General features: G+C 35.8%; 1 protein-coding gene across 2 annotated transcripts in view; it reads right to left on the bottom strand.

Moving 5' to 3' along the window:
- The window catches only part of TOP2B (DNA topoisomerase II beta), a 64,188-nt gene that overhangs the window by 33,085 nt on the left and 15,887 nt on the right, over positions 1 to 15,216 (bottom strand). For both annotated transcript variants that reach the window (XM_064444251.1, XM_064444252.1), the window contains exons 2-8: positions 13,188 to 13,361; positions 12,415 to 12,505; positions 10,296 to 10,359; positions 8,863 to 9,008; positions 8,013 to 8,110; positions 6,421 to 6,633; positions 6,166 to 6,339 (exon numbers count right to left, since the gene is read on the bottom strand). In XM_064444251.1, the coding sequence (XP_064300321.1) occupies positions 6,166 to 6,339; positions 6,421 to 6,633; positions 8,013 to 8,110; positions 8,863 to 9,008; positions 10,296 to 10,359; positions 12,415 to 12,505; positions 13,188 to 13,361 (960 nt within the window). The remainder of the gene's footprint in view (positions 1 to 6,165; positions 6,340 to 6,420; positions 6,634 to 8,012; positions 8,111 to 8,862; positions 9,009 to 10,295; positions 10,360 to 12,414; positions 12,506 to 13,187; positions 13,362 to 15,216) is intronic.

The raw sequence follows: 15,216 nt of genomic DNA, 5'->3' as shown, positions 1-15,216 counted from the left end.
TGCACCATAACAGCTGAAAGTGAAACATTCACAGTGCCTATCACAGTTCTTCCCTTTACCCTAGAAAAATAGAGGGACTCTGAGTACTGGTTATCCTTGTTTAAGGCATTTCCATTTAGATATTTCAAGCAAAGCCATTATTGCAAGACAACTTTCAGCGGAGGCAACGTATTCACCTCCCAGCTATGATCCCAAGCACAACAGACCATGAGGAAGAAATACTGACATATTTAAACTTTGAAAGTCAGAAAAGTTACCTTTTGAAGCCATATATAACTCATGCTTTGCAACGCAGCAAGGTGATGAAAATACGTATTTTCAGTGTTTAAATAGTGGTTTTACTATTGATGAAATTCAATCTAAATATAGAAGCACTAAGCATTTGAACACCTTCAGAAGGTGCCCCCAAAGCTTCTATCACCTTCTACAGCTACAATTCTCTTTGGCCTTAAACTTTAAACCAGCTACAGAAAAACCCAAAACATACTGCTAGGAGACAAGTAATTTTGAGATTAAATTGCTTGGAAAGTAAAGTCATTGCACATAAGCTTTCTGGGGAAAAAAGGTCTACTATAGATCTACTACATCCTAACAATGACTAATGATTTACCTGTTTAAAAGAAATCTAACAATTATGGGGTATATTATCCAATGCAGAAGTAATCTGAATCAGAACCACTTGTAAAGAATAGACTACAACCGAACATTTCCGTTGGAAGGGACGTACAACGACTATCTAGTCCAACTGCCTGACCACTTCAGGGCTGACAAAAAGTTAACACATGTTGTTAAGGGTATTGTCCAAATGCATCTTAAACACTGACGGGCCTGGGTCATCGACCACCTCTCTAGGAAGCCTGTTCCAGTGTTTGACCACCCCCCGGTAAAGAAATTCTTCCTAATGTCCAGCCTGAACCTCCCCCGGCACAGCTTTGAACCATTCCCATGAGTTCTATCACTGGATTCCAGGGAGAAGAGATCAGCACCTCCCTCTCCACATCCCCTCCTCAGGAAACAGTGAGGTCACCCCTCAGCCTCCTTTCCTCCAAACTAAACAAACACAGAGTCCTCAGCTGTTCCTCACAGGACACACCTTCCAGCCCTTTCACCAGCTTTCTTGCCCTCCTCTAGATACATTCAAGGACCTTAACATCCTTCTTAAGTTGTGGGGCCCAGAACTGCACACAGTGCCCAAGGTGAGGCTGCACCAAGGCTCAATGCAGTGGGATAATCATCTCTTTTGACCAGCTGGGTTCTGCTGTGTTTGATGCACCCCAGGATGCAGTTTGCTCTCATGGCTGCCGGGACACGCTGCTGGCTCCTATGGAGCCTGCTGTTGACCAGCACCCACAGATCCCTTTCTACAGGGACGCTCTCCAGCTACTCCTCTCCCAGTTTATACTTGTGCCTGGCATTACTCTGTCCCAGGTGCAGAATATGGCATTTCAACTTGTTAAATGTCATCCCATTAATCACAGCCCAATGCTCCAATCTATCTACATCCCTCTGCAAGGCCTCCTATCCCTCAAGAGAGTCAACGGCACCTCTCAGTTTGTTATCATCAGCAAACTTTGAATGGTGCATTCAACTCCTGCATCCCAATTGTTGATAAATATATTGAACAGGACTGGCTCTAGAATTGAACACTGAGGGAACACACTAAAATAGCACAAACTTATATCATAGATAAAACATTCCAGATTAGGGAGAACTAGTATTTGAAGGTATGCATCCTGTAGTCTTTAATTCTATGGAACAATGACTACTGAAATTGCCTAAACCAATGGTGATAAATATGTTTAAATATTTACAAGTCCAAGGCTGTACAACTTCCCTTACAGGTAAAATAGCAGGCTTTCTTCAGAAAGATGTCAAAAATATGAATGGTCCTAAAGCCCTGAATATCCGAGAGCTGTTTATATTTTTGATTATTCAAATGCCTTCCTTTAAATTTACAGACAAAAAGATACAAATAAAATACTAAATTCTAGTAGCTGTTATAGACAGTTCATAATGCTTTGACTAAAATCTATTATCTTGTAGCAAAGAATGGAGTGATGCACGTATATCCTATACAAATAAAACACACCTAACTCAACACTCAATGTTTTACACAGAAGATCATCTTTGCTTAATATCAAGTAGTGTCTTACAAAAATACAGACTAAATAACGGTTCCTGTTCTGATCAATCTGCATTAGGCCAGACAAAATAGAAAACACACATCTGTGGAGACATTCATCATCAGGTAACAAACAAAAAACCCCTCCTTTAAAGCTGCTTTAAAAACAGAATAGAGGAAAGAAAAAAGCTTTTGATGGGTATGAGGAAGTATAGGATAGATAAGAAATAAGAAGTGGAAAACAACAAAACCAAGAAAAAACAGCAGCCAAAAAAAGAGAGGAAAAGAAAGAAATAGTAAGCAAAACCCAAAAGTTAGGATGCTACATTTTAGGGCAGAGTATGCATCTCAAAAGACTGAAGATGTAAAGTGGTTGAATTGATGGGAGATAGGAGCTGTGTTCTCAACTTCATGTAGATAGTAGAGATGAAAAGAAAAAAAGAGAGTTGGTAAAAAAATAGCTTAAGAAAGTTAAGATTATTAGTTATAACCAAAACCAGTACTTGCAATTCAAATAAGCAAGCTATGGATTCTGCCAGTCTCTAGAGTCACCTACTGAACAGCAACACAAACCACCAGTGTGATAGAAGTACCATACATACACATATTTTTTCATGGCATTTCTTCTTAAAATAAAACATAACACAAAAAATAACCTAAACGCAAACACCACCAACATTAAAACACAACAGCTTTTATTCACATATGGATAACAATTTCAACATAGAATAGTTCAAGTGAAAGTTGATACATCAACATCCTGCCACTTTAAAGAAAAATAAAACCATTTCTATACTATAAAGAAAAGCTACTACAGGAAAATATCAAATTACATGTTTTAAAAAAATTACACATTTGAATGGCAATTTTAAAGTGAGTTAACTTTTACTCATCACATTACTGAAAACATGCTTATGGGAATATCTCAGTATATTTTTGTATTTACAACTTCAGCAATATTTTTTCAATTGTAGCACTTCAAATATTTCGCTAACATCTGACACATCAAAAATTAGCTACTTACCAGTAATTCTTGTTCTTAGAAGATATTAGTTACTATAACAGTTCCCCATTCCTGTGTCCATTCTTAGTGTGTAGCATTGAGTGAGGGATGTTCAGAGCTCAAAGTTGGGAACCTTTCAACCATCTCACCAGTAGGTGGCACATTTACCCACTATAGAAGCATAACAGCCTATAACTGCCCCAACTGTCAGTACATTTTAATACAAAAGAGAAAAAGAAAAATACCCTCTAAATCTAGAGGGCTGTCAGTGATTATTATGACTACGGTATGATGAGAAAAAACACTGAAACTACATAACCTTCTTTTCCCAGAAGGTAACCATTATGACTGAATCCTGGTCTTGCAAACTTCAGGACACAGAGACTTCTAATGAAATGGTAACAACTAAAATCTTAAAAATGAGACTTAAGACTGGCTCCTATATACATTCTATTCATATCGTCATCAATAGCCAACAGCCTCAACTAATTCCAAGGTAAGACATATTTCAATTCTATGGACAGATAAATGGTTCATATAGCAACCGAATTCAGAAGCTAATTCTAAATTTGAAATTTTCATTGAATTAGCTATACAAATATAATCCTACTTACTTTTGCATTTGTTTTCTGTTTATTTTATTAAAATTAATTGGAAACCATCAAGCTCTGGAAAGGGTCTTGGATTTCTTGCTGAACTCTAGCAATTTTTAACAGATTAGAGTGGAGGGAGCATCCCAGTCTACTATCTGACACTGCATCTGTATTAGCTGAGCATTTCTGCTACGATGATTAGTAGTATTACAGTTAGCAGTGCCACCATATTAAAAATATTAGATTGTTATGTTAATAACTGAAGTTTGTACTACAAATTCTACTACAGCTACTATTTGAAATTAAGAACTTGAGAAGACCATGATTGATCAGTTTATATACAAGTCCCACCAAAAGGTTATCTGCACAACCATAATAGCTACATTCTTTCAAACACTGCCTCAGAGCATGAAGTTGAATTCTGTGGTGGTCTACTGTGGCTGATTCATGAATAAATGGGGACCTGACCGAGGTAACAAGTTTATAAGAACAAAACAAGGGAGCTGTGCCTTAGCATACTGCCTGACCTTCTATACACCCCTCAAAAAAAACCCCATCAACCTAAAAAAAACTTGTTTGGAATTTAAAGCAAGTTTAAAAACGGTGGAAGGGAAGTTACGACTGGGTGAAATTTATCCAGAAACAGAAATGAAAAGCTTTCAGCAAACAGCGATAAATAACCAAAAAACAGCTGAAATGAGCTCCTCACCTGTTAGCAGATAAGGGGACAGGCAGTTGACGCAGTTAGTTACTAGCCATTATGTCTCATCAGTGGGTAGTTGCACATCAATTGCTGGTGAGGTGGTTCACCGGCCCGAACATTCCACATCCAGTCACACACATAAGGCATGGATCGGGAGAGCGGGAAAAACTAGAAATTACAACACTTACCTTTGAAGAATACACAGTACTTTTTCTATGAATTTTCTTAAAGAATATATGATAACAATGTACGTGTAACTGCATGATGGGTGAAAATTGATCCAAAAGAGTCAAATTTGAAATCTTTTGAGTAAGCATATACAATATATTTAACTTAGTAGTCAATAAGTATTATTTTTTTAAAAAATACATTTTCTTCACCTGATTTAAGTTCCTCTACATTGCCAGCTTCTTCATAAAGGTATTGTACACATCTTTAAGATCATGCTATTTTTCTTCTTTATGTTGCATAAAGAGGCCTGAATTAAAACTAAGTTTTGACCTTTCAACTACCAGATATGTTTGTTATCCCTCATTTCAGCAAGTATCAGATAAGCATTTAATTAACATACACACTTACAAAGTAAATACTCTACAATGAAATAAACCAGTACTGGTTCAGCTACACTGAAATGACATTGGAAGAAGTTATGTAGTAAAAACTACATACTGCCAAAACACTGGCTACACATGATCTAACACCAAGATTAACACTGATATTTCTGGGCACCTGCCCAGACTAGGAACCCCATTTAGTGTAACCACTGGTGCTTATGAACCACTTGTGCCACCATTAGAATCTTCTTTTGTTTGACTTAGAAAAGATCTGAGCAAGGAGGGTTTTGAAGCATCTAATTACAAATTCTTATCTTTCTCATCTTCTGGTGAAGCTCATGGTTAAGGTTCCCTAAAACCAGCCTCACCAATCACAAGAATTGCTGGACTGCTGTTAGATCACTTATCTAATACAATTCATGAAGAGTAGAAATGACATAGACTTTCTTTCATAAATGTGGATCCCAGATCCCTAAACCTGGGCCACGCCAAACTGGTATAAATGAGAGTTACACTAGTTGATTTCAGGTGACTGCCTCAGTGCCTAACCACCCCAGCAATCTGAGAAGCACAAAGATTTTATTTTAGTATGCTGAGCGTATTGCTGCGTTGTCATAACTGAAGATATGTTATGAGAGCATTTCACTACTGCTATAGTTTCTAGTAAGTACAGAGAACACCTAGACCCCCTTACACAGAAACATATATAAGAAAATTAATCTCAACGTTTCAGGCCAGTTTTATACATCATAAAGCAATAAATGGAAAGCCATTTTTCAAGAACTCCGAAAGTCATTTTTGTCCTCCAAAACCTGCTACTACTAGCTTTAAAGGGGTTTGTACATTTTTTAGCTTAATTTCAGAATTATTTTATTACAATGTGTTAAAAAGGAAGGAATAAAATAGTTCCATTCATTTTATATTTAATCAATACCACGTATGCTCACGTAAGCGTCACTATCACTGATAATGATTACTAGTGTTTTTAAAACTAGTGCATATTCAGAAATACTGCTATGAATGTATTTTGATTGCATTCGATTGCTCTTCCAGATCCTCTCATGCAAAGGATTATCTCACCTCTTTATTTTTAGTAACCCAGATTTACTTTTTTATCACATATCTGACTGGGCATAACCTTAGCACACACTTATCATTTGCATTTTTTATCATTTAATAGAACTACTCACCTTTGTGGTAGCTATACTATTTACAAAGCTGATTTGCTGAAACCCTTTTTCACTTAAAGTGAGGCACACATCCCATCGTTCATTCACAACTTCATGAATAACTTTGAGTGCAACTCCAGTTTCATCCAGCTTGTCTTTTACGTAAAGATCTACATAACTGCGAAATCCATTTACCTATGAGTAATACAGATAACAGTTACTATTCTTTGCATAAAATACACAGTACACTTAAAATACTTTAAATGAGGCTCTTACAGGTAATTTCTTCCCATTCAACATGACTTTGACTCCTTTGCATGACCCAGCCAAATCATATGCTCTTCTTGTCATGAGGGCCACAATATCCTTATCAAGTTTTTCCATTTTAAATTTAGATAGATCTGGCTGGAATGTAATGCATGTGTAGTCATCACCATCGAAATGCTTAATCTTGGGTTCAGAGGTCTTCATCATATTGTTCATCCAAGTCTTTGGAAACAAAACATTTTATATGTTAGTTTACAATACACATTATTCTCCTCCTTTGTTCCATTTTTCAGCTACGCTAGGATTGCAACAGCTACATAAAAAGCTCACAGGCTTCTTTTAAAAGTGTCCCCTGGTAAAACAGTATGCATAAAATTAATCACTTCACCAAGGTTTGCACAAGCATCGGTGACAACAGATTTGTGGTTTCTGTAAATATGCAGGTATCATTACATTGATGGACATGATTCTAATGCAAATGGAGCCCACCACAGAACTGACTAAGTTATATACAAGTGAGCTAGCTAAACAGTCCTTATTGCCCATCAGTTTAACGCTTCTATTAGTCCCTGTGCAGAGACTCAGTTGTCTCTGAGATGGCATCTTAGTGGCTGGGCAGCATATCAAAGCATGCTCCTTGACAAACCAAGTTGCTCAGATTTGACTCAGGAGTCTTGGTATTGTTCCCTGTTTAAGAACACAGACACATTTATAAGACCAAGCAGAACGCCTAGTCACAGCCTATATCAAAGTTCAGCTGTATCAAGTTTTCACAAATCTTTGAAAATACTGGCAAACATACCATTTTAAGTCATAAAGCATGTCATTTTCAAAAACGTACACTCAAACCAGTATTAATTTGCTTTTTGGCAGTCAGCAGAAACTATTGGTTTTTTAAGAGACAGGTAAATCCACTGAAATGTATTTTTTATGTAGGGACATGACAGCATAACCAGAAATTAATTACTTGTTCAGAAAAAAAAAAAAAGAAGGAAGCCACGAACTGGGAAAGATTCCAAAGCCAGGGAGCTTTGGTATCTAATATTCTAACAAAGTTCTTCAAACTTTTAGAAAGGCAGCCATCTCAAAGCTACATACAGAAGATCAGATTTTATTCAATCCTTGGTCTGCATGCTAACAATGGTAACAATGAGCAATGGGCACAAATTGGGAGGGAGAGGGGTTCCCACCAATGTGCAGCTAGGCTAGTGAAATTCATGACAAACACTGAAAAATCTTTTGCACAGCTAAGAAGATTTTTTTGAGAAATTATGTAACAGCAGTTACAAAATATTTCAATTAAACACATTCTTTTTCACATGCACATGAATATACTTTACTTCTAACAGAAAAAATTTGGTTTTCATTTTTTGCCACTTAACACTCCCAAGAAAAATATTACTTCATAAAAACCCCACAAATTCTAATACACAGAAGTACCAATTTTACTGACTACACTACCTAGCCTGCAAACTCTATACATTCATTTGAATGTTAGATGATTCATTTCATGAAATATTCATGACATATAGAACATGTGTTAAATTTTAAATTTACAATTACAGCAAAGAAAAGGAAAAAAGTTGAGATGATTTCTATACCTGCTTAAAGCTGTGTTTGTATTCCTTGCAAGCAGTTTCGACTGTAAACTTTGTACTAAATATGTTACAAAGTTTAGCACCATAGCCATTGCGCCCACCTGAAAAAGCAACACATAGTAAGTTTTTTACAGCAGAAGCATATTTACAATATTCAGATAGTATGCCAATGAAGTAAAATGTTCCTACATCAGACAAAAAGTTGGGCCACATGTCAACAGTTATCAAAGGATGCCAGAGATGGAGTTTCACACTACTTCCCATCTGGTGCAACTGCTTCTGCCTCAGAAATGAGCATTTTGCTCCTCCCACCAAGGCAAGGAAGCTCCCATTGCTTCCCTTAAGTCGATCTACCAGTTGCTTGCTGAAAGGCAAGTGACGTCAAAACCCTTATCAGCTGAAACCTTGGTCATGATCAGACCCAAACCACTCTGAAACACACCATATTATGGGCAAAATATACGAGGTAGGATAGAGCAGAGCTACCTTTAATCCACATTTAGGATAATAAATCATATACAAATTTATTAAATTTATAATTTCTCTTAATTTCAAAAGCATAAAATGTTTAAATGCTTGCATACATTATAAAATATTAAAGTATGTTGTTTGTTACCAAGTAACGAGTACTGCCATTAAAGATGTAAATATAAACTTCTCTGTGAACATTGACACTAAAAAAGCAAACGAAAGATTTTTTTCTTCAAGCTCTGTTAGAGTAAAATGACTACAGTAGCAGTGACTAAGTGATCACCTGTCATGAAACAGAATAGAAAAAGTAAAAAAAAGAAAGCGTACTGAAAAGCAAACAATGGCTTATCTGAATAAAACAAAGCATGTTAACTAGTCTTGCCTGTAACTTTTTTCTCATCATCATCGTAGTTGCTGGATGTTAGCAGCTGCCCAAAGATTAAAGCAGGTACGTATACTTTTTCTACTTTGTGTTCCACAACTGGTATACCCTTTCCATTATTCCATATGCTGATAATGTTCGATTCCCTATAGAATGATTAAGACATTAAGCCAATTAATGTAATCTTGAAAACAGACTCCTACATACATTTTACCTGTTTAAATAGCCACATAAAATACAATAAAAGACCAATTCTTACTACATTTATTCACAGGTCTATCAATTTTAATTACAACGCCCCCCCCCCCTTCTTTGTGCTTATTAGATGGCTTATAAGATGGATCATAATTGCCCATACATGACAGTATTTTGGATTATAAAAAAAAACAAACTAAAAAATCTGTCTGAAGAGCTTTCACTGTCAACATGATCTGCAACTGAATCCTGAAGTTTATTGACAGAATTATACTTAAGTTAGAGATGAAGCTTTTTAGGTTTCACTGAAGTCCACCCAGACACGGCTAAGTTATCATCTGTTTAAAACTCTTATTTCCCAGTTATGATAAACGTTGTAACTTATTTTATGCATCAGTGCCAAAATCCATCAACAGCTAGCATCATTAATACTTGTAGCTCTTATATAGAATTTTCATTTGGGACTATTAGAGAGTTCAAAATCATGACAGAAGAGGCAGATTTACACTACCATTTCCCTCCCACTCCGTGATAAAAACAATTTGGTTTTCACAAAGCGATAATGCACAGAAAACTTGAAGAAAAAAAGGTATTTTTAAGTATATTAATCCGAAAGATTAGGTGTGAAAAATTAGGTCTCAAACATTTATTATTCAGTTAAACATCACCAAAAAGATAGTAATAAAGGAACCCAATCAACATCTATTTAACTTCAGTACTTCTCACTAGGATGTCTCTCTTTCAGCATTTAATTTCGAAAAACAGTGGTAATGACTTATTCGCAATCTGCAGTTTCAATGTGAGATAGCTGACTAATTCAAATATAACCTTATCCTAATGCTAAAGGAGTCAACTTGGTATTTCAAGAGGTGCAAAATTATGTTACAAAACTTCAAGGTTGGTATTCATGGTTTATAAGTAACCTGGCTGGTTACAGTTATGTACTGCCAAGCTTTCATCTAGTCATGAATTTTATCACCTTCTGGTTTTAAGTTTCATTCAATCAAACATTAATGAGTGATTTAGGAAAGTGAATTATTATAAATTCAGAATGCTACTACTTTTTGTTAACCACTTAGAGCTAACCTTTTAATCTTAAAATATGAAGCTAATGGAACTAATTCCAAAAATATTGTGGTTTTTAAAAAAAGCCAGTTTCATTTAGTAAAATAATTTGTACAAATCTGAACTACAGTAGCACTGGCAGGGAAAGTAAATGAAAACATGCTTTTACTTACGGATCAATTGATATTTTAATACAAGTCATATTCTTGTCCCTCTGCTTATTGTCAGCAGCGTTTACTGTGAAACAAAGCACAAATTAACACTTCCTAGGAGCATTAACTACTTTATCTGTAAAACTGATTATATACATATTCCACCACAAGTTACAAAGGTCCAGGTATTTCTTAATCTGGTATCTTTTCCATATTCTGTATCTTGTTACTGAAGTCTATAAATACGACCAAGTATCTGCAAGAAGATATTTTTCAACCTTCTTATAATCACTGACTATTTCTAGCAGTTAGACTATCTTAGAAATAAATATAGAAGTGTATTTTGTGAGCCTGTTCTCATAACTGTTCTTAACATACTGAACACTTAATTCTTCTGTTGCTGCTCTTGTTTGGATATTTATTACACATATAACACCATGGATGTTAAAAACCCTAGGAAATTATATGGACCACCAGATCAGTTTACATGTGCTTTTGACACTGAAATCCAATCCTGAAAAATTCACACCCATTAAAGAGTGTTTTGATTGGAGCAAAAGTTATCTGTAAAGAGCCTGTGAGACTTATAACTAACAGTTCTTAGTTCCTGAACAGTTTACACAGTTTAGGATCACAAGAAGGATAACTGGAAGTTAACATTTGATCAGAATTTAATTAAACTGCACTCCAAAGTGTATTAACTACAAACAACAGAAGTCAGAAATGTGACTATGGCCATTAACCATGAAAACCCATTACAATCATTTTCAGTATTTGTCTCATCACTCATGAAACAGATCAAAATAAAACCCAAACCCAAAGGGCATGAAGATAAATCCATTAAAATTAAAATATCTTAATAGATTATAAGGATCTCAATGTAAGATCAGATATTTCAAGATGCTTTTGCTAAAATCACTAAGTGAAGTTTCATTAGAAACTGTGCACAGCTACAATGTCCAGTTTTTGCAATGTTATTACACTGACCCCTAGTTTCAAACCACACTCTGGAGCATTTAGCAGTGCTACATAAAGAACCAATAAGCCATACAGGTCTACAATATTGATATGATAATGATTTTCCTTTTGAATGGGACAAGATGGAAATTACTCCCTTCTGTGAAAAGCCTGTAAGTTTCATCTATGAGGCAGCACTCAAAAAAGAAGTGACAAAAGATTTTAATTCCCACATTTCTCACATTAAGTAATGAGTAAAAAACAAAGATAAAAATCCTTCTTTTCCACCTGGCCAAGATATAGTCTTTGTTGTCTCCAAGACAGCAATGATGTAAACCATAGTTTTAGAGGTGTGGAAAAGTGCTGAACCCAATGTAGGTCATGACAAAATTTCCATTAATATCAATATATCTCAATAGACCATAATTTAGTGTATAATGTAATCCTGCCAATCCGAACTTCACAAAAATTGTTTAGCCCAAGAATTCATGTCAATTAGCCGGAAATATCAGTTTAGCAGACAGCACACTGCTCAGATGTTGCACATCTCTACTGCTGGTTAGTCTTCAATATGTGCCTGTCACCAAGAGAATATCATAAACTAATAAATCATAGTGACTCAGGGACTTAGGACAGAATTTTCTAAAAATCATATTTTTGTGCCTCAGTCACCATGCCTTTAGATGGCAATACGACACTTAATTAATTTTAAAACAGTCTGAAGTCTAGAAACTATCCATATAAGAATCTCCACCACCACCACCATCATTTTGTACAGAAGGTAGTTTTAATGATTCATGAGATGATGATGATCTAAGTTAACACTTAGACAACTTTCAGTCATCTTCTTTCAGAAGAATAATCTTTTAATCATTACTTAGAACTGTGGCCTGATCAACTTTGCAGATTAAAAAATCTTGTAACAATATTGATTATGAAGAATGATTTAGTTTAGACATTCAGTAAAAAATATTTACACTGTTTTACAAGTTCAACTGAAAACACGCTTCCCTCTTTAAACTCTTCTGTAGTGCTGGAATGCACTAAAATTTTCATGCACTACAGTTTATTGGGACCCTAAGTCTGCGATTTAAACTTAGATACAAGTTAACATGCTTTGAGGGCTCTCAGGAAAGTGTGGACTCCATAATGCTAAAGCAATATTATTGTTAAAAATGCTTACCAAGGATTTCATCAAATATCTTGTACAAGCCTGGAACAAAGGTAACTTCTCTGCAATTCATTCCTACATCTTCATCATAAACCCACATTAACTGCATGTAAACAAAATAAAATGAAAATATTTACTGTCTTTGTAAACCAGTGTATGATTCTATAAGATCTGTTTACTTCAGGAACTTTACTCTTCCAATCTGATTGCTGCTGTCATATGAGACAAAAGCAGACCTTTGGCAAAAATTACAGCTGTACCCACTGCCTTCCATAACAAAAATGCATTATTTTCTGCTTGGTGAGGAACTCCAACAGTACAGACAGTGAAGTTCAAAGCAATTTTAACTTCACAAAAACAGCTGAAAAAGTGCCAGCAGGAGGCTTAAGTTCTCTGTTCTCTATCTAAACAAACAGACCAAAACATTTTTGGACTTGGAGCAAATGCTACTTACAAATACCTATACATATTTGTGTGCATATAGACACGTTTGTAAACACACACATATACACACCTAACTGTGCGTTTACACACATAGGTGTGTTTATGTTTTGACTGAAATTCAATATTTCCTGAGCATGTTTGTTTGGGTGAACCAAGCACTGCTTTCACAAGTCTTTTCTTGGCCCCTTCCTACACATGCATATGTAAACATGACCACAGTTTTTAGCGTGAAAATTCAGAATACTCAGAAGATTAAAGATTTGCCTGTTTATTAACTGGAATAGTCATTTCCTCATGAAAACAACAAAAACTATTAAGACTGTAAACTTAGTAACACTTACCTGAGTTAATGGTTCAACTGACCCAATGTAGGTATCTGGACGGAGGAGGATGTGCTCAAGCTGAGTCTTTTTCTGATAAACCCTCTCAACAGACATCTTCTTTGAAGTGTCATTTTTATTAACGCTTTCTGAGTCTTCCTTTTTTGAAGCATTGATCTGATTATCAAATAATGTCTAAAAGAAAAAAAAGACACCAAAAAATCAACCTTATTCATTCAATCTGTCACTCTCAAGATATAAACAAAACCTGACAGATTTAAATTACAATCAAAACTTGTCATGTAATTTAGATGTTGTCTTCACATGTATTAAGATCAAGCTATCCTCCTGAAAGAAAAAATTCAACAGATGTGACAGTTTCTTAACAAATTGTCACATGTTCAAGCTTTAGTGATTTACTAAGCATGATGAACCAAAATAAGGAAAAAACCAGTGTATTACAAAAGACATTCACTTCCTCACATTAAGTATTTATAACATCCATTTTGTGCTTAAGCATTTGAATCCAAAACACCGAAGACTGTTAAACTACTCTTTTACATTTTAGTTCGGACAATTCATTCAGCAGGACTTAAGAAACACTGAAATGCCTCTCCTATGGCTTCTTAATTGCTATAATTCATGTTCTCCGTTTACCTCAAGTTACCTGATACAATCCCAGTTTAGAATACTTTCTGATTAAATAAGCCCAGGACTGTAAAAAAAGAGAATCACACAGGCTAATGTCATCATTTAGACAGAATTCAAGCCTAACATGGCTGCAGATGATGAAAAATGTCTTGATTGGAAGAGCAAGCAGTGTTACAGAAAACTTATTCACTTTTGGGGATACCGGGATTTGGTGCATCTTTCAGCAAATCTTTCCTGATAAATACCACCTCCATTGAACTAAAACCACACAAAAGAAAAAGTTTAAATCTCTCAGAGCAACCAAATGTAGAAAAGCCCCATTCTGAGAGAGTAAGAGTGCAAGAGACTAGCAATGACATTTTACAGCATGCATTCCTACCTGTAAATTGGAATGATCTTAAAAATACCAATAAACACAATTTGAATTCACATGATTTATTTCCCTGGCTAGCAAGCAGACATAACAAAAAATCTGTCACCACCTGCCTAATACCTGAAATAGCCTCCTCCTCTTACGGGGTGGGGCGGGGGTGGGGGGGTTACCAACTTTGAAGCAGGTGTTACATGACCAGTAAAAACCATCAACAGACAAATAATGAGGACAAAACCCACCTGTCACTGAGGTAAATACTTTACTCCAATTTAGCTGTTCCAAATAAATCTCTGTATAAAGTAAATATAGACTAAACTCCAATCCTGGGTTAACCAGTCACCACATAAATTTCTCAGCCAAAATACAACATCATCAGTTCTCTGAATCTAGCCTTTGCTGTAGCCTTGGACAGCACTGAAAGCAAGGGGTAAGAAAGCACATAGGAGGAACAAGGAGCAAAGGATACTGAACTCACCCAAATGACTTCAGCAGACTCAAAAAGGCCAAACACCAACCTACAGTATGAAATTAACAAGGACAATTCTCCCTGTATTATTCCAATTTGTCCTCTCCAGCTTCTACTATTTAAGCTTTGATGCCTGTTTTTTTTCTTTCCTCTTAGCAGGCACAAGAATCAAGTATTTCATTCTATTCAGAACAAGGGAAATTACCTTTCTCTTCCAGATTAAGAGATCACATTTTTCTAGTTTACAGAAATGCTATGAAACATGTATGTTGATAACCTTTGAGACAAGTGGACTACATGCAACAGGGATGACAAAAGCCAATTGTTTGGCCCTGAGTAAGCCTGAACAGGCCAAATGAGAATCAAATATTCTCTATTACCCAGTCCTGTAACTGGCAGCATCCAAAATAAGAGAGGGCAAGAATCCAAGGGACACCCAATCCTCCACCAGGATTACAGGCAGCAGAGTTGGAACCCCAACACTAACGCTTATGACTTTTCTTCTGGAGCACAGGACATCTCCCACCAAACAGGAAAGTTGCAAAATCACATGCATGATT

The sequence above is a fragment of the Phalacrocorax carbo genome, chromosome 2 (assembly GCF_963921805.1).
Source record: "Phalacrocorax carbo chromosome 2, bPhaCar2.1, whole genome shotgun sequence".
NCBI lineage: Eukaryota > Metazoa > Chordata > Aves > Suliformes > Phalacrocoracidae > Phalacrocorax > Phalacrocorax carbo.
The sequence above is the reverse complement of the archived record's forward strand: the minus strand, read 5'-3'. Positions and strand labels throughout refer to the sequence as shown.